The sequence below is a fragment of the Manis pentadactyla genome, chromosome 9, assembly GCF_030020395.1.
Source record: "Manis pentadactyla isolate mManPen7 chromosome 9, mManPen7.hap1, whole genome shotgun sequence".
NCBI lineage: Eukaryota > Metazoa > Chordata > Mammalia > Pholidota > Manidae > Manis > Manis pentadactyla.
The window spans coordinates 92,208,604-92,235,127 of record NC_080027.1 but is presented as its reverse complement, the minus strand read 5'-3'; the positions used below and the strand labels follow the sequence as shown (position 1 = coordinate 92,235,127).

Here is a 26,524-nt window from a genome sequence, read left to right as displayed (position 1 = left end):
GAGAGTGCCTGCACTGTAGCAGGTGAGCAATTATTTCCTTTACACTTGCTTGACTGAAGTAAACATCCCAGTTCCAGGGAAAGGGTAAGTTAAGTGCATGCACGTGATGAGATATGGTATAACCATTAAAAGATGCTCACCTATTTTTTGGTGTGATACATATTAAGAAAACACCTTAGAGGGCAAGTTGGCAAATACACTTGAACAAATTTATCTAAGAGATGTTTATCACAGGATTGTGCATAATAGCATAAAGCTGAAAACAAGTTGAATATCTATGAATAGGAATCAAGTTAGATAAACTATTAAATATCCAAATAATGAGGTATGTACAGATTGGAAAGATCTCTAAGATGTATTGTTAAAATATTTTAAACCTTCAGAAAAATATATCACTTTTAAAGATCATAAAAACATATATATGTATACGAATCATATATGATTATATGTGTGTGTGTGTATATATATATATATATATATATATGCTTATAAAAAACATATATATATGCCTAAATTCAAGACCCCAAAGACTTGAGGGTCTAGAATGTAGGGAAAGAGGCTTTAATTTACATTTTATGTTTCATTGTATCTTGTACTATTTTGATTTATCATATTCATGTCTTTTAATTAATATAAAATTTCAAATGTTTCCAAAGAAAGTATAGCTTCTTTTTCCTGTAATGGCAAGCTAGGTTATGTGGACCAAATTGTCGATGAAAACAACTAAAAAGGCTTGATTAAAAATTTTTAATATTACTAAATATATCAAAGAGCTGAAAAAATAGTGAACAATTAACAGGCCAAAACTTAAGCAAGAAAATACAAAGCTGTCAAGAGTATACTGGCGATTCAGCCCTGAGGGCATTTGGTAACCCTAACAAAACAGTCATCTGTTTGGGGGGTTTTTGTGGGGTGGGGAGCAAAAGCTAATCCCAAGGCCCTCACAAGACAGGGTGTCTGATAAATAACACACATACTCCAAAAGATGACACTCACATTAAGGGGGAGCCAGAGCAGGCTCCGTCCTCTCCCTCCCTACCATCCCACCCAGGGAGAGAGTTGCCTTTGCACAAAAAAGAACACAAGGCAGGGAGAAGTGGGCAGAAAAGATGGCCTGAGCCAGGGCCACAGGGAACCACAACTCCTCCTTAAAGGACTCGAAGCCCAGATTAGTGTGACTTTCACAGGGAGCAAGCCTCCAGGGAGAAGAGACCACACTCTAAGCCTCAGGGCATGCCTCACGTATTTTATAGAGGTGCAATAATCAGAAACAGGCAAGCACACAGGAAAACAAGACACCATGAGGGAGAAATCGCAAATAGATGATGAAAACTGATACAAATACCCAGACTTGAATTATCAGACAGATTACAACAAAATACTGTATTTGAAGGAATAAAGAGATTTAAGCAAGCTACCTATTTCCAGGGAATGAGAAACTATTAAAAATGACAAGCAGATTTGTATAAGAATCTAGAAATGAAAATACATTCAATAAAATTTAAAACTCAATGGACAGGATTGACAAGTGATTGGACACAACTGTAAAAAGAATTAGTAAGCCAGAGACTAGATCAGAAGAAGGTGTCCAGAATAAGCCCAAAGAGACTAAAGAATGGAAAATACAACAAAGCTATTAAGATCCTCAAGAGGCAAAGTGAGAAGATCCAACAGAAGTTTAATTGACCTTTAGAGGGAGAGAAGGGAGAAGATAGAGCAGATGCAATAATTAAAGGGATAAGCTGTGAATTTTCCAGAACTGATAGTTGTGAGAAATTCGATGAGTCCCATGAAGAATTTTATTTTGATCTCACACCAATACTTCATTCTGTTATGTGGTGTATCACTCTTATTAATTGCACATGTTGAACCATCCTTCATTCCTGGAAAAATTCCACTTGATATGGTTTATGATCTTTTTAATGTGATCCCCTTGAATTCAGTTCAGTTTGCTAGCATTTTGTTGAGGATCAAACAAGTGGACTAGAGTGTGGGGTGCTTTGTGCATTCAGGATAGAAGAGCATGTTAACAAAGGGGTGGAGAACAGAAAGTAGAAGTCGCAGAAGAAACCTCGGAAGTGTCCAGCACAGCAGACAGATTGACTAGCTGGACTGAACTGGAAGGAAGGGGGATGAAAAGGTAGACAGTGGGTGGGGTTATAGAATTGCATAAAGGAGAAGGCCAGGAGGCTGAAATTGCTTACACCTGATGGCATGTGAAGGCACTCTGCCCAAAAGGGGGTGGGAAGTGAGCTGGGTAGGGTAGAAGCATAGGTTGGATTAAAGCACTTGAGAAAAGTGGTGAGTCATCAGCCAGGACGTAATCCTAAATGTTTTGTGCAAAGCACTGGTAAAATGATGCTTGTCTCCCCTTGGTAATTGTCTTCTGATTCCTCATTAGGTACTCAGCTGGAAAATGGGATCCTCCTGCCAAGTTAATTCTGCCTGGCAATTGAATCTGTTACCAAAGTTTGCAGATATTTTTCTAACCACCCCAAAGACAAATCTAAAAAAAAAATGATGTGCCTCTCTCTAAATCCCAACAGAAATATGCCTACAAGTCATGTAAACCCCTGAGTTCCTGGGTTGATGATCTCATCCAGTGACTGAATTTCTTCAACACCTGGGCCAAAAGGGCACACACAGTGATCCATCAGTAGCGCGGGGGAAAGCCTTTGGGTTTCTTCCTTATTTTTATGTAGAGCTTCTTAGTTTACAATGTAATTTCACATGCTTGGCCTCTTTGGGTTCTCACAGCAACATGTGAATTAAGCAAGAGAGGGATTCTCATCTGCAGTTTAGAAGGAAACAGAGACAGGAGAAGTTAAAGCCTCGTGTATGGTCATTGACCCAGGGAGACAGACATGGACCCCAGCCCAGGGCAGATGTCAGTCTGCTATTCTGCCCTGTGTCCCACGAAACCACGGGAGAAATAAGGACCAGCTGCATGTAGTTTTTAAGTGGGTGTAATACACCCATCAGGGTGGTTGGGAAGGCATGACTGTGTGCCTATGCGACTCCACTCACACAGACTCACTGACTTCTACAGCAGCCCAGTGACGTGACATGGGTACCATTTATCATCATTGTTAGGAGGAAACTGAGGCACAAAGAAAAGGAGTAACTTGCCCAAGTTTTTGCAACTAGGAAGGGGAGTAATGGGATTTGAACCTAGAAAATCTGGTTCCAAATTCTGTGCCAAACTCCATCTTGAACCATTCAGCTGCAAGTGAGTGTTGTTATAGCTCCTCTTAGAGAAGCTAGTTACTCAACAGCAGTCCATGAGGGCCCGCAAGGCCCAGCCAGGCCTCCCTTGCATGCCACCCGCCTGTGCTGCCAGCACCTTGTGGTCCCATGATCTGGTTTCCATGAACAAGCAGGACAAGCCTTCCTGGTGGGGGAGAGCTAGAGATGAAAAGGAGAGGCAGGACCTGGGAGGGCCTGGAGGAACTTGTTCAGATCACCTGAGAGTGTGCAATCATCATACCCTTAACTTCCCCAACCTGTGGTCTGCCTTCCAACAGGTCTATGAAATTTGTCACGGTTGGGAAGCAGCCTGTGCCACCATCTAGCCAAAAACCTAGGCAACCTGCTGATCAAAAGAGTGGCTTCTTAGAAGGGTTTCCAGCAAGGTACCTGCTCCGGGCTTTCTTCTTCCCGCAAGGTGAGCAGGAGGCCAGCCCCACACCTGCCTCAGGCTCACGGTTCCTGCTCCCCCACTGCGTGCCCTTTCCTCTCCCTCTAGGACAAGAGGCCTTGCAGATACCAGAGCCGTCTCTCTTCCCCCACCCCCGCACCACTCTCCTCACATCAGAAGAGACGGCCCTCCTTGGGTCTCACCAGCCGCTGCTCAGGTGTCACGCCTTCTCATCTCTAGGCCGTTGATCTGTGATACCAAAGGCCGACACCGGCCCCTGTCCCGGGCCACTGCCTTCCAAGGGCAGACTGACCCCTGAGGGCAGAGGGACTACTTTGCAGGGGCCACAGGGTCACTATTCTCTGCATCACTCTCAGCCTGCTTCCTCGCAGCTGAGCTCTGCCTCCACAGCTGGGTCTCATCGTTAGTCAGCTGCACATAGCCCTTCACACAACCACAGGGAGAATGGCCACGAGCAGGCTGGCGACTCCAGAGGGAAAGCACTTCCTTTCCCAGCACCACTCCCAAGAAGACCCAGACACAGCAGGTCCTGTCCTTGTCCCTGGGACCCGTCTTTGTTGCCAGGAGGATGAGGTGCTACAATCAGCCCAGACTGGGTCAGGATTTAATAGCCCCTCTAGACCCACACAAATACGGGGGGCACCGGGCCTGAAAAGCCACCCCCACTGCCCAGGAGGCCCTGCAGCCGCCAGACCAAGCTGCCCCTCCACCCAGCTGGGCTCTCGCCCTGGCCTCTCCAGACTCCTTCTCCGTTCTGCCCACGGTGCGGCGTCAGTGCTGCTGACCCCCGGAGCCTCGGGGAACCACGGCCAAGTCCCCGAGACTCACGAGGAACCGGTGGGTGTTTCTCCCAAGCCTTTCTTATTGCTGTGCTTCAAGACTACGGACGGGCCCGAGGAAATCTCCTTGGACGCCCTCACGTTTATCCACCACGTGATCCCCGACACGGCGGCCACCCAGGATGAGGACGTGCCTGTCTTCATGGAGAAGAAACTCGGCAAGGCCAGCAGAGCCTTCAGGGTAGGGAGAGCCAGGCCTCGGGGGCAGGTGCCCTCAGGCTTCACCATTCTTGCCCTTAGTCTGGGGGGATAGAAATCGAAATAATTGAAATAGAAATAATTGCGTAAAAGATTGACATGAATACAGCAGAGGGACCCTGTAACTACCGTCTGGTGGAAAGGAAGACTGACCGCAGGCGGTGTTTCAGAGCCTGGGGCGAACCTCCCCACAGGGCTGTGCAGCTGAGCTGCCGCAACTGGCTGGGCCCAGGGCCTTGGGCGGGCGCTGCTGGGACTGCCAGGGCCCTCCCAGCATGTCCCCTCCTTGGGTTCGGAGGGCCCGCTGCCTGCTCGATTCCAGGGTGTCCTGGGTCCTGCTGTCCTACTCAGCCCCCAGCCATACCGGCGCCCAGATTTTCATCAAACATGTGGACAACTGGCAGAGTCAGTCCTCAGATGTCTTTTTTTTAATTGAATTTTTATTGTATTACTTTTTTTCCCATTTTTATTGTGATAAAATATGCATAACAAAATTTGCCGTTTAAACTATTTTTAAGTATACAGTTCAGTGACATTAAGCACATTCATGTCATGTACACATCTCCATCATCTCCAGGACTTACCTCCCCAAACTGGGACTCCATCCCTGATGATGCCCCATTCCAATGGCCCCAGCCACCCCTCTGCCTTTTGCCTATAAATCTGACTACTTAGTAGCCTCATATAAGTGGCACAATACAGTATCTGTCTTTCTGTGACTGGCTTCTCTCACAGAGCACGATGCCCTCGGGGCTCACCCATGTGATAGTAGGTGTCAGATTTCCCTTCATTTCTAAGACTGAATAATATTCCACTAAGTGTACACAGCAGTCCCCCGCTCTGTGGTTTCATTCCCCAAGGTGTCCGTTACCTGTGGTCACGGCAGGCCGAAGCAGATCTCCTCCTGACATGTCATCCCAAGGTCAGGGGTGGCCTGACGCTAGGTCACAAAGCCAAGGCAGTCCCCTTGCTCCATCTCATCAACAGGCATTTTATCTTCTCACATCAACACAAGGGTGAGTGCAGCACAGTTAAGATATTCTGAGAGGCAGAGACCCATTCACCTATTATTACATTATAAGGTTGTAATTGTCCTATTTTATTATGAATTACTGTTGTTAATTTCTTCCTATACCTAGTTTATAAATTGAACTATATCATAGTCAGTGTGGATAGGAAAAAATGTAGGATCCGTAGGGCTCAGTATATCCACGGTTTCAGGCATCCACTGACAGTCTTGGATCACATCCCTGCAGGTAACAGGGCTGCTGTTCTCACCTTAGAATGTGGGGAAGCAGCCTTGGGCAGGGATGGTCCCAGAGGGATGGAAGGGATTAGCCTCCTGGGAATGAGCTATTAAAGGAAGTGCCCTGCCTAGGGCCCCCTGACAATCATGTCTTTGACCACAGGGCACAGACAATGCACACGTGGGAATTCACTTTTTTGGTTTGTTCATCAAGGGAACAAGGCGGAACCATGAGCAAAAAATACTAGAGGACTCACTGCCTGGTGAGCTGTGTTGTAATTTTCCTGAAATACACTTCTTGCCAACAAAGGTAACCACCAAATCTTAATCCCCCAGGCTTTCTTTCCCTCAGATAGAAACCATTCCTTCCCGGCCCCAGTCCCAAGATTTCAGTAGGGAAATTTGATGTACTTCACTTAGCAAACATTTAAAATAGCCCCAAATACTGCTATAATCCAAAACAGATGCTTTACTAACATCCAGTGTTATTTCTCAAGAATATGCAATATAAAGCCATAATTACTTTTAAAAATTAAGTTTCCAGGCAGAATTTCCATATGCCTAACCATGTATTTCATTTGTAGCAAATCCTCCAAATGTAGCATCTAGAAAATGTGAGCTATTGGTGTGTTTAAACTGTACAACTTGACAACTAGGTTTTTTTTTTAAGATTTCTAATGAAAACCCAAATGCTGCTCAGCAGCCAGATTCGCAGCTCTGTACTTTTGAATGCTGTTTATTAGATGCCCAACAAGTCATGGATCTTGACAACTCCTGACTTACCCTCAAGGTTAACATCAGTGCGCTTACCACAGAGAAACCTCTTAGTCACTGGATCACAATGCAGGTGGCTTTGCTGTGTGGGAGGAATGAAAAATAAACTCCATACCAACCTTTAGTTTTTGACTAAGCAGATTTGTCTCTCAAGACAGCCACACATCATGAACACCCTTCCTAAAAACACTTGGATGTCCAGCCAGACCCAGCAGGTGCAGCCTCTTGCTTCCCTCCGAAAGTGCAGACTCCAGCGGTGCAGTCTCCCAGCTTGCATTATTGGCACAGGAAGCCTGCTGGGCGTCCGCAGGGGCTCTCACTCAGGGAGTGTGTGTCCTGGGCCACAGCAAGCTGACTTTCCTGAGCTCACCGCATGACACAGAAGTGCCTGACACACACTATCTTCCCCAGGGCACAGAGGCTTTGGAGACGAACACAGATTCATTTGAGTATGACCAACTCCACTGTGGTTCTGATCATTCATCTGTGTTCTCAAATAGCAAATACTAAGCACATGCCCATTATCTGGGGGTTGGGGCCCTCAACTAACCCCACGGCCCCAAGCACCAGCTTTCTGAATCCTCAACATAAAGAGCAAGTGGCCGGGGATGCATTTGCCTTCTGGATTCCCTGTGGTTCTTGAGGGTCCCAGACAAATGATCCTAGAAAAAAATGGGGTTGGATGGGAGGTGGTAAACTAAGGGCTCCTGTTTTGATCCCAAATGATCCAAATTACAGGTGAAAATAAAGAAAGGCTCTCAAGTGATCAAAGCAATGTCTTTTTATTTCCAACTTAAAACTTCATAATAAAACTGGTCAAATAAACATGTCAAAAACAAAATTAAAAACAAATTGCAGCTATTAACTAGAATTTGCAGCACTGTGTTGGCAACAGGCTCTTTTCTCATAACCAGGGAAAGAGAGAAATGTCCTTCCTCCCTTCCAAAGCCTCCTCGGTGAGTGCAGTTGGCAGAATATGCTGGGGCGCCATTCCCAATGCTAGGAGGCAAGCATATTAAAAAATCTGCCTGTGTACATCGGTACTAATAAACCCTGGCAATTTCACGAAAACAACTGTTTAAAGACTACAGGATACAGAATGTTAGAGCAAATCTACTTCACGATTACATTAACATAAGCTAAGTTCCATACACTCCAAATCGCAGTGGAAAATGAACACTGCATATATAAATGTCTCTTATATAAAATGTGTCACTAAAAACCCAAGCATACACACTAAATTTATTAGATTCCCCTATGTTTAAGATACTGAGAACATTAACTTTGAATACAAAAGTTTAGTGAATTTGCTACTGTTCCATTATAGGACAATTAATAATGGGACTATTCAACTTACCTAGAATCTAACAGCTAAAACTACCTTATGCACATCTATTAAACCAAAAGACAAAAATGATTTTAAACTATTCCCTTAAATTGTTTTTAGATGAACAGATGTCTAAAGATGAAGGGAACAGAGCTTTGTTAAGTATAAAGAATATATAAAATACAGTATAAACTGCATGAACTAAACAGTAGCAAAAACAGATTAACTTTTAAAAGTCAAACCATACAAAAAATATTAACCTGAAATGGCAAATTTCCAAAAACCAATATGTATAAAAATGTTTAAATAGTGATGTTACTCAAAATATATATATATATGTATATATATATATATATTTTTCTATTTGCAATAGTTCATAAAGGCAAACAAACACTTGTTGAGGTAGCGAAGCCAAATTCACAAACTTTGGATTGAGAAAAATACCCTTCCTATCTTTTGATAGAATCTTTTATACAATATTAAATGAATTCCAATTGTTTCAAAATTTTTAACTCACATGTATTACTTTACAAAACTTAATTTAAAATACTGTAAATGTTTCTGTTAAAAAGATACTTAGTCCTGACAATTATTTCACATTCAAAATACTGTACAGAAAAATCTGAAGTCACTATACATTACATAAAAGCTATGTATTTACATTTTCAAATGTAGTTTTAGAAGTTGAAGTTAAGCAAACTGCTATACTGTTCCCCTTAAACAGTGTCTGCTAATCTGTCATCCCTCTTCACATGTGGCATTTAATACACGACTGGTTTTTACTTTCAAATCATAGAACTAATAAATGGTTTAACTGAAAGGGAAACGAATGAAAATTCTACACCGTAATACATAAATGTACTTTATATGTATCTTCATTTAATAAAAAACAACGGACAAAACAAAAATATCAAAATCTGAAAAGTTATCAGAACAATAAACATCAATAGCACTCTTTTCAGTGCATTTATAAGGTCATCTGCTGTTTTCAGATTGGAACTGAAATTTTCCTATTAGAATGCAAAGTTATTTATATTTTTCCTTATGTTAATTGTTGTGATTTCACAAAAATAAACACAGCTATGTTAAAATATTTACTACTAGGCTCTATAGTCCTGACTCAAAAAGAAATAAAAAACTTAGCCTATCAGTGCACTGAAAGGAGATTTGTTTTGGATTTTTTTCTTGTTTTGAAAATGGAAGCCAGAACTGCAGGAGCATTTAAAAAATAAGCTAGAACCACAGTTAGTAAATGTATGGAAATATACGGTATGGCACACGCTGGCAATACTGTTCCCAAGCCAAGCCATATTTCTTCTCACAGCGGCGTTCATCACGAGCTTCTCGGTGGACAAGTAGCATGGTGAAATAAATCACATAGAAATAAGGCAGAATATGATTAAAACCTGTGGATAGCAATAGAAAATAGTATTAAGCACTTTTATTATCACTACATAGTATCTTTTCTTGCTTTTCCCCAAATCCTCCAAAAATTAATGTAAATTACTTCATTTTTTTCCAGCAATGGGGAAAACAACTAAACTGGTGCATAAAATCCCACTGCTGTGTGGCAGGAGGTGGTGTATGAACTAAGAACAATTCAAAGAGTGATTAACCCATTCTAAGACTCCATCACAATGTCCTCATATGTAGGGGCCGGCCTACGGCCGAGGCTGAGTCCCACTATGGCTGAACACTGCCCTTCCACTCTAGTTGACCAATGCCCTAAGATGGCGCACGCTTCCTGGGCACCACCCTGCCTGGTTTGGTGGCATTAGCATAAGGAAGTTGCTCCTATAGGCTTGCATGATCTTGATCACCATAGGCCAGCTTCCTTTATATAAGGCATAAGCAGGAAAGAGAAGCTCTCTCTCACTCTCTCACTCTCTCTCACTCTCTCTGTCTCTCTGTCTCTCTCTCTCTTTCTCTCCTCTCATTCTTCCTCTCACTCGCTCCCTCCCGCTGTTGCTTCTTCTCACTCACCTTCTCCCGGCCTTCCGAGCAACAATAAAGAACTGAAGTGAACCAGGTCTGTGTACGTATCGCTGTCGTCACCGCCACAAGGGGCGAACGCGGTATCTGGTGCCAAAACCCGGGAGTTTTTCTCCAACCACCCAGAGGAGAATCTGCCGAATGCGGACGCCATAGAGCTTCTTACACCCTGAAGCAGTACCTGTGGACCCCATTCGGAAGGATTGCTCGGGAAGGCGCCTCAGAGGAGAAGGGTGAGTGGACCAACGAGCAAAGCAAAAGTAGAAGTAGGAAAGGAGATAGCAAGCGGCTGTGGTGGGGATTTCTGTTTTGTCTGTCCGTCATAGTGTTCTTTGTTGTACTGTTTTGTTTTGTCAAAAATGTTATGAAAAGTTAGGGCGCCAGTGAAAGTTCGCGGGATAGCGACGAAGCCAGGAAAGTTCGCAGGATAGCGACGAAGCAAGGAAAGTTCGCGGTATAGCGACGAATGCAGGTTAGCGATAAGAGTACCCTTTACCCATAAACTTAGAAGTAGCCTTTTATCCTTTAATCGCTAACATGGGATCTGAAGTGTCTAGAATTAGAGCAGAAGAGCCTTTGAGAGCACTCCTGAGGGCCAACGGAACCTCATTAAAAACAAAAACCGCAAGGACTTTCCTCCACACGGTGGAGAAGCATGCTCCGTGGTTCCTAGATGAAGGAAGAATCACTACCCCCATGTGGGAAAAGTTAGGCGAGGATCTGCGCAACGCAGATCGCAGGGAGCCGCTCCCGGCTGGGACGCTCCCCATATGGGGGCTGGTTAAGAGCTGCCTAAAGGAGAATAAACCTAGTTGTAGAGAAGCCATAAGGGAGGGAGAGGAGATTCTTGAGGAAGTGAAAGAGGAAAGAGACTCTGCGAGAGCATCTGAAAGTGGATCTACACAGGGGGGGTCCTCTGATGAGGAAGAGGACCAAGAATTATCAGGAGAAGAGTTAGAGGCTAGGGCTGCTCAGAGAGGACATCGGCCCACATTGTGCTCCTCACTAAGCCGACTGAGAATAAGCAGAGAGGAAGGAGAGACTAGCTCAGCCCCTCTCCCCAATAAGGGCAGTAAGGTCGAAGAGATTGTGCCAACCGCCCCAAATTATCCATTTTGCTCTCCAACCTATAGAGCAGAGCCACCCCTTTACCAGAGTTACTCATGTTGTGGTGGCCAGGGGTGCCAAGAACAATTGGGCAAGAATAGATGGAGGGAATGGCTAAACATGGAGGGGAATGCAGCCTTCCCAGTAATAGAAGATCCAAACACCCAGCAAAGATACCATCAAGCCCTAGATTTTAAGCTTGTTAAAAGCCTAAAGGAAGCTGCCACCACCTATGGAGTGCAAGCAGCGTTCACTGTGGCCATAGTGGAGTCATTAGCCACTCAGAATCTAACACCAGATGATTGGGCTAATGTAGCCACAGCATGCCTTACTGGAGGTCAGTACCTCTATTCAAAACTGCGTGGGCAGAGCTTTCTCAAGACACTGCCCAATCAGTGGAACCTAAAGATGCTAATGGGCACAGGACCTTACCTAGGACAGCATAATCAGATAAATTACCCTCCTGCTGTGTATATGCAAATAGCTACAGCAGCTGTCAAGGCCTGGAAAACACTCCAGGGCATTGGTGATTTACAGGGTCAATTATCTAAAGTACTCCAAGGACCAAATGAGCCTTATGCAGACTTCTTGGCAAGGTTGATGCAAACTGCAGGCCGTATATTTGGAGATGTTGACACAGCAATGCCCCTAGTAAAACAGTTGGCCTATGAGCAAGCAAATAGATGGTGTAAGGAGGCTATCAGGCCTTGGATAAATACAGATTTAAATGTGTACCTCAAAGTTTGCAGGGACATCAATGACACTGTAGTGCAAGGACAGGTAATGGCTGCAGCCATAACTCAGGGACTGCAAAATGCGCGCTGCAGGGCTACCCCTCCAGGGGCATGCTTCCATTGCAAGCAGATGGGTCATTTAAAGCGATATTGCCGAAATTATGGCGATCAGAGGAGCCCGTGTGGGTTCCTCAGTGGCCCCTTACCAGAGAGAAAAGAGAAGCAGCCCACACATTAGTGCAAGAGCAAATTGCGGCAGGGCATCTTCAAAGTTCTACTTCCCCATGGAATACACCCATATTTGTCATAAGAAAGAAATCAGGGAAATGGAGATTGCTGCATGATTTAAGAGCTGTAAATAATCAGATGATTCTCATGGGATCAGTGCAATTAGGTTTACCATTGCCTATGGCCCTGCCAAAAGGTTGGAAATCAATTGTAATAGATATCAAAGATTGTTTCTTTTCCATCCCTCTTCGTTCTGAGGACTGTAAAAAGTTTGCCTTCACTGTACCAGCCATCAACCATGATTGCCCAGATGAGCGGTCTGAGTGGAAAGTGTTGCCACAAGGCATGGCAAATAGCCCTACTATGTGCCAGTTGTATGTGCATGAGGCCCTGGCAGAAGTTAGAAAAAAGTTCCCTGATGTAATTATCTATCATTATATGGATGATATTCTCTTATGTCATGAAAAGAATAGTAAAGTAGAAGAAGCCCTCTGCTTCTTGCAAGCACACTTTAAGATATGGGGCCTGGAACTAGCACCAGAGAAAATACAGGCAACTTGCACCAAACAGTATTTAGGAATTAAATTGGAAGATACTATTGCTAGGCCATTAAAAATAATCATAAGAACAGATCAATTAAAAACCCTTAATGATTTTCAAAAACTACTTGGAGATATAAATTGGGTAAGGCCATTCCTAAAGCTTACAGATGAAGAGCTCAGTCCATTATATGAGACACTGAAGGGCGATTCTGATTTATCATCTCCGCGCTGTCTCAGTAAGCAAGCCAAAGATGCCTTGAGCCTAGTCCAATCCCGCTTGCAGCTTGCCCAGGTAGATAGAATAGACTATGGCAAATTGCTATTCCTTATAGTGATACCCAGTAATAATAGCCCAACAGGGGTACTTTGGCAGGAAGGGCCAATTCTCTGGGTATATCTGGCCCACTCTCCAGGAAAAACATTAAGATGGTATCCTCAGAGTATAGCTGATTTGATCATCAAGGGAATCAGGACAGCTATAAAAACATTTGGGATTCCCCCAAACATAATAATAACGCCTTATACTGCTGAGCAGATTGAATGTCTTACTGCATGCTGTGATGCATGGGCTGTTGCTTACACCATCACCAATGCTTCCTTTGACAACCACTACCCAAAACATCCTTGGCTACAGTTCTGCCTCTCTAATCCCGTCATCTTTCCTAAAAACACAAGATGTAATCCCATACCCAAAGCCAAGGTGGTGTTCACTGATGGGTCAAAGAATGGCATCGGGACTGTGGTCACTGGTGACCAATCTTGGACATTCAGTTTTCCAACCACTTCAGCCCAACAAACAGAGCTGTTGGCTGTAGCACAAGCCTTTGCGCTTTTCTCACAGGAACCTTTTAACCTTTTAGCAGATAGTCAGTATGTAGTGACTGCTGTGTCCATCTTAGAGAATGTAAGTTATATTAGCCAGTCTTCCCCCGTTGCCAGTATTTTTAGAAAGCTACAACAACTGATCTGGGATCGATCAACACCTTTCTTTATTGGACATGTAAGAGCCCACACTTCCCTCCCAGGACCCATTGCTGAGGGAAACAGACGTGCCGATGCCCTGACCCGTGAGTTTAACATCTTAGCTCTATTTGACCTTGTAGAACAAGCTGCTTAATTTCACAAACAATTCCATGTCAATGCACATACCCTTCGCCTAAAATATAATATTACTAGAGACCAAGCAAGAGCCATAGTAGTCAGTTGCAAATGGTGTATCACACTCCTACCCTCCATCTCAGGAGGAGTTAATCCAAAGGGGCTACTCCCCAGTCACATTTGGCAAATGGATGTTACCCATATTCCAGAATTCGGTAAGATGAAATATGTCCATGTGTCTGTAGACACCTGCTCAGGCATCATTTTTGCCTCTTGCCATACAGGAGAAAAATCTAGAGATGTCATATCTCACTGCCTCCAGGCATTTTCGGCCTGGGGAAAGCCCAAACATTTAAAAACTGACAATGGGCCAGCATATACATCCCAATCGCTCCTGGGCTTTTTAAAAACAATGGATATCACCCACACCACGGGCATTCCCTATAACCCTCAAGGGCAAGGTGTGGTAGAGCGTGCCAACCTGACCCTTAAAAATGCTCTCTATAAACAAAAAGGGGGAATAGGGGCAGACTTCAGATCCCCCAGAGACAAACTTAACATCATATTGTTCATTTTAAATTTTTTGACATTGGACAAAGATGGCCACAGCGCAGCAGAGCGGCATAATCGCCGTTCCAGGCCTAAAGACATGCCCGCAGTTATGTGGAAGGATGTATTGGAAGGATCATGGAAAGGCCCGGATCCAGTGTTAATCTGGAGCCGAGGCTCTGTTTGTGTTTTCCCACAGGACCGAAACAATCCCATCTGGGTGCCTGAACGCCTGACATGGAGAGTGGCAAGACCAGAACCGGAAGTGCGAGATGCCGATGCCACTGATGCTCATCCTGCTACTGATTCTTTAGCAGGCGATAGCGGAACCCAGAGAACTATGGGGTCTGGTGAAGGCTTGGCCTATTCCACTCCCGGTGACTGAAACTGCACATACCTTTCCTGCCTTTTTCTCTACCTATAGTACACTTAATCTCCCATATCTGCCTTTTGACAGCTCTATGTGTTACTGGCATTCCTTTCATAACCTCTCTAAAGCTGCCAATCTGTCCAGGGAATTAGGCAAGATGTTATCCACCAATTGGTCCAGTGAGTTTGACGTGCTCACCACTCAGCTACGGCTAGAAATATTGAATGTCAGTCCCCAAAAGGTAGAGGCGTTGTCTGTAGCTCAGTTTGCTGAAGCCGTGCTAAATGCCACCAAAGCCTGGTCAGGCATGGGTGTTCTGTTCCATGCAACGGCAACATCGGAAAGTGCGGATGGCTCTGGTGCAGGCCATTGCAGCTATAGAAGAAGGCATCTCCCCTAGGGTGTAGCACGATATGTTGGACCAGTAGTCAAAGACGGGTAAGATCAGGAAGTACGCATACCAACCTAAGACAGGGCGCAGACCTTAGCTGTCTGTTGCCCTATGACGGGTAAGGATGCTGCACCTCCCTGACAACCTAAGACAGGCATGGTCCCCGAGCCTCATTGTGTTAAAAAACAAAAAAGGGGGAGATGTAGGGGCCGGCCTATGGCCGAGGCTGAGTCCCACTATGGCTGAACACTGCCCTTCCACTCTAGTTGACCAATGCCCTAAGATGGCGCACGCTTCCTGGGCATCACCCTGCCTGGTTTGGTGGCATTAGCATAAGGAAGTTGCTCCTATAGGCTTGCATGATCTTGATCACCATAGGCCAGCTTCCTTTATATAAGGCATAAGCAGGAAAGAGAAGCACTCACTCACTCTCTCACTCTCTCTCACTCTCTCTGTCTCTCTGTCTCTCTGTCTCTCTCTCTCTTTCTCTCCTCTCACTCGCTCCCTCCCACTGTTGCTTCTTCTCACTCACCTTCTCCCGGCCTTCCGAGCAACAATAAAGAACTGAAGTGAACCAGGTCTGTGTACGTATCGCTGTCGTCACCGCCACAAGGGGCGAACGCGGTACTCATATTTAAAGCCAATCTCCCCACATCCCTCCTCCAGCCTCAATGAGGAACCGTGCCCACGATGGGACAGGCAGGCCAGGAAGGGAGCACCTTCAAGGTGGTGCGAAACACACACCCAACAGACCCTATCTCTTCTTCTTAAGAACCACAGTTTTCAAATCTATGTGTGCTGAGCCATGAATGAAATGGTAAATTAATTTCCATACACTCTGCTTAGAGAAGAAGCTAGCAGGCACAGCTTAAAACTTAACATTATGTTTGAAGAAGCTGAGAGTTAGCATCAGGCTGTGAATCCCATCCCCTCAGAAGCTGGACAGATGCGACAAGAGGCATTTCTGCCTCCAAAGGGTCACCCCAGGTCACTCACTGCCCTGCCAGGGCAGGTATCTGGAGAAAGAGTCAAATTAGCAAGTCTTCTTAAATGCTTACCACAAGGGAGAGACCATGCCAGGGCCATGATGAGGTCACCCAAGTAATTGGGGTGGCGAACGAAGCCCCACCATCCAGAAACTAGAAGATTTTTTCCAGTTGATGTACGAATGGTTTTTAAATCTATATAAAAATAAAAAGACGTTTTTAATGATCTCTAGGCAAACATGGACATAAAATCCCTCTGTAATATAATCAACATGGATACAAGCAAACACTTACGTGCAAGCTTTGGATCAGTGGGATTTTTCCGGAATGCATTTTTCTGAGAATTTGCACATCGGAAGATTATATATCCACAAACTGTAATTTAAAAAATGTATTATGCACCTATAATTTCACTTAGAGATTATTTCTGTGCTCAGGAAATCTCCAAGGTAGGGAACAGCTTGATGTCTTAAGAACAATTCAAAACCTCTTGATCTCAGAATGTCAAACAAGATAACCACTCTGAAACCCCTTACCACTGGGCTTTCCACATCCCCCGGGGAAGACCCTAAAGGCAAAACTAACAAATGTAGTCACGTCTATGAATAAAATCAAATACAGCTCACACTACAACAACCAATACTCGAGTTCAGTATAATCAAGAATCCAGAGCAGCTCATCCGTTCATCACGGGACCTACTAGCCATGACACGAACGCTCCACTGACTATCTCAGAACCAGCAGCCGCACACCATGCAGGGACACAGGCACCAAGTCCACTGCAAGCCTACAGGCTGAGGGCTTAGTGTACATTTCAAAATATCAAAACCCACAAGTACTGACCCATCACTGCCTATCAGCTATTACTTTGTCAGCCCTCATTACAGCATAAGGAGTGCCTCTATCCCCCACCTTTAGCGTTACCATAAAAGCTACATGGACCATCTTGAATACAAACACAGCTGGTAAAGACAACCAAAGCAGAGATGGCCAGAATTCCTCCTCCTACCCTGGACACTACCCACGCAGTAGTGCCGGCTGCTAGGTCTCCCAACCTTCCCTCCCAGGGCCAGCGTCTGAGGAACCGGGTAATGCAAGATGGGCCACCTGCACTACCCATGTGCCCATGATGGGCCTCAGCTCCACCAGACCTGCCTGGGCTTCCGGCCACTCCCCTGAGGAGGTGCTCCCTCGGCCTGCCCACCAACCTCCCCAGCGTGTTCTACCCCGAAATCTACCTACCCAGGTCACAGGAATGCTCCCCAGAGAGCAGCTCTCCACCTCATGGCCGCCCCACATCCCTGAACCCCTCCAGGGCCATGCACAGGATGCCTCTGGTGGAAGGCTACATCCCCAAGGCCAACCTTCTCACCTGGCAAGGAGTCGCCCAGGAGAGCAGACACTCATCTGAACACAGGAATTATTGACTAAAACAAAAACTTTGCCTGACTTACTAAACTTATTGAATTTAAAAACAAAATGGGTTTGTTTAAAACCACCTGTTTAGAGAACTCCTAAATGTCCCAAAACTGAGGCAGCTGTTCCCTATGCAGGATGCAAGAATCTTTTCATGCCTCATCCATCACAAACTGCTTCAACTTCGGCTGGTCATGGCCACTGAAAAGGGCATGTTACCAACATGCAGGCCCAGAGCACACTGAACTTGGAACACACCCTTAACACACACACACTGACATCAGGACTCACGTTTCAGAGCGATAATCAGACAGGCAACTGGCCAAGACACTTCGTTTGGGTGACTGACTAAGTAAACGGCCTGGAAGCTGTAGATAAACGGAACCCATACTAAGTCTCCAAAAGCCAGCATGAACCCGAACCCATCGTGGATGATGTCCATAGTTGTCAGCAATGCTTCCTGCACAGAAGGAAGACAGGTAAAGAAACGTCTGGAGGAGAAAATTTTGTGTGAAGCATTCAAATGAGGTACCAGTTTACAGGCTATGTGAGGGTACACCAACCGAAATATTTGTAAATGAGGGGAGGGGAAATCTGGTTTCCTTGGCCTGTGTATCCCACTGAGGTATTGTGCTGGATTCATCTCGTGTCACTATGCTGTCCCTATCAATCCTGAAATAAGAGATGTCAGGAACAGCCCCTATGCCTCCGCAGCTCTGCAGGGCCGGTCCCTCCACCTGGAACAGCCTTGTCCAACATGGCTTTGGCCTCCCTTGAGCTGCCTTCCTTGACTCTTCATCAGACAAGCTGCTTCTCAGAGGCTACCATCGCCTCTGCGTGAGGGCGAACGTGCCCTTTGTACTGGGACTGCCTGTGGCTCTCCCCACTGCCCTAGGTGCTAAGATCAGGCTGTGAGGCCCGCCCGCCCCCTTGGGCACAGCAGGCGGCTGGCCTGCTGTAAGCGCACACAGCATTAGCTGAAGGACTGGGAGGGCTGTCGACTGCCTTGGCTTCAATGCCATGAGCACCACCTCATGTCTGATCATAATCTGACTTTTCACGTAGATTTTCCACCCAAGAGAATAAACTACCCAGCAACCCAGTGAACAAACAGCCCACTTCACTTCTCACGGTAAGTCAGGTGAATGCCCTCTTGTGGCCTGGTTAGCCTGAGCAACTAGGAGCCAGCCCACCTCTGGGCCTGGACACCTACAGGCCAGACCGTGGAATGTGGAGACACCACCAAGGTCAAAACTCTGAAGGTGTGGCCTCTGACCTCATGGAACCAATAAGGCAGAGCAATTAGCACGTATAAGCCCTGCTGAAGAGCCAGTGGTCTAGGTTAAAGAAAGAGGACATGGCCAAAGGACTCTTCTTCCCAGAAAGAAAGAAAATGATAAACAGAAAAATGGATGTCACAAACTCTGAGTTTGTAGGGGGCTGTAGTCAAGGGGGCCGAGACTTACACACAGAGGCACTGAAGACCAGCATTCTGGGCTCCGGGGTCAAGACAGACTAAAGCTGGGAGAGAAAAGCTGATGCAGCGGCACAGGAGCATCGGTGCACAGTGAGGGGACAGGTATGGACAGCTGCAGCCAGGAGGGGCAGGGCCCCAGCCCCACCCAGTCAGGGCCAGGGGCCATGGGACATTCGCAGCCCAGCCCAGCAGAGGCTCAGAACAAGGGTCACTTCCACTTAAATCACTACTCTCAGTTTCTGAAGTTGGTATTTTCGAAAATAGAGAATTTGTATCAACCCAAGAAGAAAGTTATTAAGCATCAACAAGTTTCCCAGCAGCATGTCAGAAAATCATAAAATCAAGTCTCCTTCTCAAGAAGCATCCTATGATCAGGCTGGCACACTGCTGACCTCCCGACTCCAGCCCTCTGCAACCTGGGGCTGTGAGAAAAACTGCTCTCAAGCTTTGCCTTAAGATACAAGCATTTTCTGTTCATTAAAAGAAGTCAACAGTTGGCTAAATCTCTAGAAAGTATTAATTTCTAAGCCACTTAAAAAGTGTCTACCATTAAATGACAGAAAGCTAGAAGGGAGAGTTACTAACATAACAACTATCAGAAAAGAAGTTTAAAGAAAAACAGAGATGGTAAAAACAGTATCTCCTGGCTTGTGAGCTGAATCTACCTGCTTCCCAGGAGCCATTCCCATGTAGGCAGAAAGGCCCACCCTGCACAACACCAGAAGCGGGCCTGGAGTTTTCTGAGTATGCCAACAGCAGACGCTATGCAACTCTATCTCCGCAGCCTTCAGAGTTCAGAGCCCAGGAGCCTTACAAGAATCTGTAATCCAACTACTTGTAATTGAGGCTTGTTTTCCTGAAAAGGTGCTAATGCTCCCAAAGGTAAGGAAGGTTGCTGAACTAAGAAGTCGTTCTGACAGAGCGCCCCCTACATCCCATGAGGCCAGAATTAGAGACCAACCCCAGTGCCGGGTTGGGGGGCAAAGTGTCAATGATCAAATAATCAGTTCTTGAAGTATGCCTCATTCAAAGAAGAGGGACTTCTCTCTGAAAATGTCAACAGAATGCAATGAAAACTTATCTTGGAACATTATAATGCAGGGCTGCCAATTTTGGTTTTGAAAGTGAAAAACTTGGAACTCGGAAGAGATAATCACAAAGATAAGAGTAAATATGATAAAACACTGTAAAATCAGTCTGTGGAGTAAGTTATTTTTAAGAGGAATATGTTAATTGAGACAGGGAAGAGTAGCAAAACATTTACCAAGTCTTCCAATAGCAGAAAACTGATGACTTACAACACACAATGAAAGTCACACTAGGAACTCAGCTTATTTAAACAGGCTTCCTCAGTATATCATGTTCTGATTTTATACCCATCTAATTAGAGGTACCATTTGTATTTTAAAACACCAACAATAAAACATCTTGTTACTTAAGAATTAGCTGCCTCTTGACAATCCAAGCACTATTCTAATTCAATGATAATCTGTCCATCCACTGTCATGTGACATAACAATTAAGAAATTAAATTTCATTTATACAGATCGTTCACAAAGCCAAGATCCCAGATCCTAAATATTTAGCACCTAGAGGAGCAGCTGATGTGCACAGACAATCACCCAGTTCCTCTACACTGACCATCCGCCAGAGCTCCCGGGCAGCTCACCACAGGACCCCCAAGGGGAAGGTGGCTGCCTCCTCCTCACTCGGTGAGAAGCCAAGAGGGCAGGCCCCTCACCCATGCTCTGAGCCGTCTGCTTCCAAGGCTCTGGCTCACAGTTACCTCATTCCAGAGAGCGTCCACCACATACAAGAGCTGGAAACTGTTAATCAAGATCATGGCTAAGGACGGGGCAGCATGGCTATGGAGCTTCATCTCAGCCAGAAGCATCGCCAGGTTAATGACCAACTGCAACAAAGGGAGCACAGAAGACACTGAGGCCTGCAGATACCACCTCACCAAGACGGGCCTGCAGGGTAAGGCACTGTCACCACCGGGCACAGAGGCCACAGGCTGAGGAGGACAGGGTCGTTTTGGTAGTACTGTCAAAGATGCTTTCCTCCCTCCAATCCTGAGAACACACTGGACAAACCCAAAAGTGTTCAGGTCACAAGCAACAAGGAGAGGCTAAGCCACTAGACTAGAGCAGACACAGGAGCTTTTTAAGTGGGAGAAAATACGTATTTTCTCAGATTAATTCACCTACACTATCATTTTCCTACATAAATATAAATAGATATTACCAAAATAAAACAAACTCTCATCCTGTTTAATAACCTGTAACAGGGCATCTTAACCCACTGGACTATATTTACAATTGGAAAATATTTTAAGTAGACAGATTTATGGGAAGATGTAATTTTTCCTAAAAACACACCACCCACAGCTTACTTTAAAATTATCTCTAATTCTTTCTAAATGCAAGACTACTTTGCACTACTGAACTTACAGTCTGAAAAAAACAAACATACCCATCCAATCAATCCAGGGCGCAATTCACAAAAGTATTTGAGATCAAACGTGCCAATGCGAGGATTGAGCTCACGGCCAATGAAGAAATCATAGATGGCATTCCCTGAGAGGAGAAAAGTCCTTATGCAAACAGCACTACCAAGCCCATTATGAGGCTCAGAACTCCCAGTGGGTCTCAACTGCCTCAGAAGCCTGGCACACAGCCCACCAGGGGAGGCGTGGGGGTCCGAGGGGAGGGGGCCCAGGCACCCCGGCCCCACGGAAGCATCCTGCTGCTACATGGCATGCGGCCCACAGGGCCAGATGCCTGTAAAGGAACTGGAGGTTTTCTTAAATGTAGACTGACAATTTTAAAAAATAAGCAGTAATCTTTTTTAGTGTTTAAAAACTTTTAAGTAAGAATCAACTGATTTATAATCTGCTACTTTGATTTATAATCTCTGTTACTTTGTTGTTTACGTTTCATTTTTTTAAGGATGTTTACTATTTGGAACAAAAACTAGTATTTTCCATAAATTGTGATGCTACTAGTGTCACCCAAATGTAACTTTTATAAGTTACTAAAATGTCTTATGCCATCAAGTAACTAAAAAGGAAAATAAATGAATAGGCATGGACGAGGGAAAATCAAATATCTTTCCTTCCTTTAAACTTCAGCCCATTATTTGCCTCTCTGCATGTCTTCTCACTGGCACTAGGGAAAGCCTGCAGGGCCACTTTGCTCACCAGAGCTGGCGAGAGCCAGCGCCTCGCGGGGTACCCCCCGCGCCCGCACGTGCAGGTAGACACTCAGGACTGTGGCCACCAGGGTGGCAGCCAGCACCAGCTGAAGGAGGTGGCCATGCACGCGGTGAAGCTCCATGCCCTGGGAGACAGCTATGCCCACGAGGACAGATGTCAGCACAAAGGCAAAGAACCCTTGAAAACAAATGCAGAAATTCATGTCAGCACATGGCTCACACAACACAGTTATACAATCATGCAACATTATTTTTTAAAGTCTTAATTTCATTTTTCAGGATAAATACACAAAGATATACAAACAAGCAGGGCCACTGAGGGACAACCATCAAGTGGACACTGTATCTCACATACAATTTTTCAAATACTTTAACATACTTAAGTTACTCTTTTTCATTGAGAAAGGTAATTTACCTGCCTTTAATTAAGAGAAAGCTGAAAAGAAATGCATACAAATTCACTATTAAAAAGCTATAAAGAAACTCAGAATTCACATAAACCACACCCTCAGGCCCAAAGCCAAATGGCTATTAACAGAGCTGAGCCAAACACACATTTTAAAGTCTTTCCAGTAATCTTAGTAGTTAAAAAATTATAAATATTTTTACTAGAAATAACTTATCAGTAATCGTTTCCAAAGATCCTACTCATTCTGCCACCCATAATACAGATCTCAAGACCCTGCCGTTCAAGGAGAGGCCAGACAGGAATGCCCCCGAGGCCAAGCAGGGGACTGAGGTCATCTGAGTGGGTGGAGACGGGCACATACCAGTTCCAAATGTAAAGCCACCCTGGGAGGCCCCACAGACTTCTGCTCGGAGCTAGCCCTGCTGCACCGAACAGGCTCTTTTTCTTTGGCTAAAGAAGTAAGTAGTTTTGATTTCAGGAGCTGAGTGCCCACAAGAGTGGTATTCTGAGTGAGTCGCCAAGCTGTATTTGATAAATAGTCAAACACAGAAAAGAGGTAGCTGTTATATATAAGAATTCTAAAACCAAAGCTTTTGTAAAGTAAAATGATCATCTCCAATGTATTATTTAAATCCACATTTTCCACATATCAGATTTACTCCAAAGAGTAACTTAACTTTTCCTTTTATTTAAAACATTCACTTAACTCTCATAAATTTACAAATATTAAAGAAAAAGAATGGAAGATGAAGCAGTTTCTGGCTCTGTATTTCTATGTGGATTTCATCATTCAAACTCTCAGGAACTCCTTAGTTTATCATAGTAGAATCTCACCATACTAGAAACAGAGGAACCAGATTAGGAAATTCTAAAAAGTAGGATCAAGCCACTAGTCCAGCCACCATCTGCCCACCTTGGCGGCTGCAAGCCCAGGTCCTGGCTCAGACTCAGCGCCACAGCCCAAAGGGCAGCAGGGACAGAGAATAGGCCCACTTCAAACACAGGTGCATCACCACCGGAGAGAATCCCATAAAACATGCGTAGCAACAGACCAGAGGGAAAAATACCCTCAGCCCCAGGACCTGCAAGGCACATGAGAAAGACAGAGACAGACAGGTGGGGGAGCCAGAGACCTGAAACTGGGTCCCGCAGCAAGGAACACGGTGAAAGTAGAGAAGGCCTCTGACAGCAGCAACTAAGTGCTGTGCAGTCGCAGTGGCCAAGTGCTGAGCCAGGTTCCAGGCCTACACCACTGCACACGAAAGGCGGAAGGCATCTAAACTACCTCTGGCTTCCCTGCGAAGAGTCCAGGAGAGAGATTTCAGAGAGCAGATGCTCGGTAAGTCACTCAAGTGTGCAAAGCTGGAAAGGCAAGAGGTGATGGGATAAAAAGGCCAAGAATCAAAACTTACAGTGTAATTCCCAAGGGAAGGAGAATAGTTTACTCAATCTGGTTAAAATGGAAGATTACTTAAGGATGACCACATACACATAACACACCCATTTCTTAAAAGCAAGTTAACTGAAATTATCCACATCTGGGTTGGCAACCCTGGCCTGGTCCTCTTACTTAGCACCCACTCCTCCATGGGAGGGCAAGGTCAGGAGGCTGCATCTGCTCACGACTTCCTCTTATTAATGAGTGCCTCCTTGGGCCAGCACCTGGCTGTCCCCAGGGTACCACAGCTTTGTCCCAGCCCCCGAAGCCACCTTCTATGGGGAGACTCCAAAGAGCAGACAATACTGTGATGTGAGGAAGGCACAACTGTCATAGAAATAAACTAGGCAAGGGGACAAAGGGGCCTAAGGGTTTCTCTGAGCTCAGGGATGAAAAAGCTGCCATCAGACGTTTTGGAGACTGTTTTCCGGCAAAAGCACTGAGGACACATCCAAGAGAGGCTGGAGTTTGGTGCTGGAGCATAGGAAGCAGCCCGGCAGCCCTCCAAGGGTGAGAGCACAGGACTTCTCAGGCCCTAGTAACTACTCAGGGGGATCAAATACACGGACAAAGTGGCCTCACTTAGTGATAAAGGCTACTGAGGAAATAAAACTGGGTAATGGGAAAGGGGCTGTCACTTTACAGGCCGACTAAAATGTTGGCTGCAGGTGTGAGCAGTTTATCTACGAGTCCTTCAGCCTACTAAGACATGACTTACTATGTACTACTCGGTGTGTCAAGCTCTGACAGTTTAAAGGGTACAACACTCAAATTGTTGGAGCTATTAAGTCATCAATTTGAGTCTCACCGTTTAATCTATACTTGAGTCTTCTTCCATCAGCAAGAGGTGTTCCTTCTACAACCTTAAAAGAAAAAAATGTTTTTAACTTAAGAACTGTTAAAGCACAACTCTTTACCATCACATATATGTCTTCTAATATCACTTAAATTTCAACAGACCCAAGAAGGATGATCATCTTTTAGTAGGGAGATTTAGTAACCTGTTTCAGAAAGCTCAATGGCATGCCCTTTGATGGGGCACCTCCAGGGATTTACTTTAAATATCAAACTAGCAATAACTTCTCCATGTGTTCAGACTACCTACCATGTCCACCTTCCCTCATCCATCCCCTGTGCCACCATAAGCTACTTGCCCTTAAAAAACCTCTATACCTAGTCAAGCTCCATCTCAAAAATCTCAGTGACATCCCACTACTCACAAAGCAGAGTCCACACCACCACCTTACGCTTATAAAGTCCTGTCCAACAGCCTCCACCTGGCTCACCCACATCCTCCTGCCAGGTGCCAAGTGCTACCAATGACAGGTACTCATATGCTTACCTGCTCTGCTCTTAGCACACAGGCACTCACACAACCACTCAATCATTTCATGTGATTCTTTCATTTCCAATAAGAGACCATGTGCAATTCATGGATCAGGACCTTGTCTCCTCGTTTGCAATCACCCAGGGCCAGCCCCACCCCGAGATTCCCCCACTGACTAAGATGCATTAAACAACAAGCCCCCTGGCCCAGAGGCAGCCACATTTTACTCCCCAAAATACTCAGAAATGTTGGGATTCTTTATAACTAAAATAATATGGAATCATCTGTCTTGGGCTAAATTACCTAACCCCTTTCCTTAGCTATGGAAGGGAGCCAGGAGAGACATAATGCCTGTTTGAGATCACAGGGTTAGCAAGGCCCCACATGCTACATTCAGATGTTCTTTAATGATCCTTATCAAGCAAAGATACCTAACACTGTGTTGGGTTTGTCTGTGAATATACATGCAGTAAAATTTTTAACCATCAGAACTGCTTTTCTTAATAAATATGATCCAATGTGCACTAGCCTTGCCTAAGCTAATCAGCTTGTGATGTTTACCACAGAGCCTTCCATAAATATGCCTGAAGATCACGTCACATCAGTCCTTACTAGAGCCAGTAACGCTATGGTAAGGCCCCCAAGTATTTAAGTCTGCAGCTCAAGGCTCCTACCACTGGCATTGTCCACCCAGAGTGAAACTGATCCTTTGGTTTACAGAGAGTTGGTAAACTTGAAAAGACGTAAGAATGAGATCTTTAAATGAATTATTCATTGCATAGCAGATCTCATGTTCCTTTAAATATATCCAAGTAAATATTCTACTGAAGGAGAAAAAACTATGCTCAGCATGAGGTAGATTTTAAAGACATTGCATGAGTTTGAAAAGAACCTAAAATGTTCCCAACAAATTTTTTAAAAAGATGAAAATGGGAGGCGGAGCCAAGATGGCAGTGTGAATAGAGCAGTGGAAATCTCCTCCCAAAACCACATATATTTTTGAAAACACAACAAATACAACTCTTCCTAAAAGAGAGACCAGAAGACACAGAACAACAGCCAGACTACATCCACACCTGCGAGAACCCAGCGCCTTGCGAAGGGGGTAAGATACAAGCCGCGGCATGGTGGGACCCGAGCACCCCTCACCCCAGCTCCCGGCAGAAGGAGAGGAGTCGGAGCGGGGTGGGAAGGGAGACCAG

At 45.0% G+C, this 26,524-nt stretch overlaps 1 protein-coding gene across 4 annotated transcripts in view; it reads right to left on the bottom strand.

Annotated features, from left to right (window-relative positions):
- Nucleotides 1-7,481: 7,481 nt before the first annotated feature.
- LBR (lamin B receptor) overlaps nt 7,482-26,524 on the bottom strand; it is a 35,333-nt gene continuing 16,290 nt past the window's right edge. For 3 of the 4 annotated variants that reach the window (XM_036899263.2, XM_036900009.2, XM_036900388.2), the window contains 8 exons: nt 24,804-24,858; nt 22,135-22,326; nt 21,408-21,511; nt 20,719-20,844; nt 17,747-17,915; nt 16,334-16,414; nt 16,112-16,234; nt 7,482-9,448 (listed from right to left, as the gene is read on the bottom strand). In XM_036899263.2, the coding sequence (XP_036755158.2) occupies nt 9,288-9,448; nt 16,112-16,234; nt 16,334-16,414; nt 17,747-17,915; nt 20,719-20,844; nt 21,408-21,511; nt 22,135-22,326; nt 24,804-24,858 (1,011 nt within the window). In that variant the 3' untranslated portion in view covers nt 7,482-9,287. The remainder of the gene's footprint in view (nt 9,449-16,111; nt 16,235-16,333; nt 16,415-17,746; nt 17,916-20,718; nt 20,845-21,407; nt 21,512-22,134; nt 22,327-24,803; nt 24,859-26,524) is intronic. The other variant, XM_036900433.2, reaches the window with a different exon arrangement.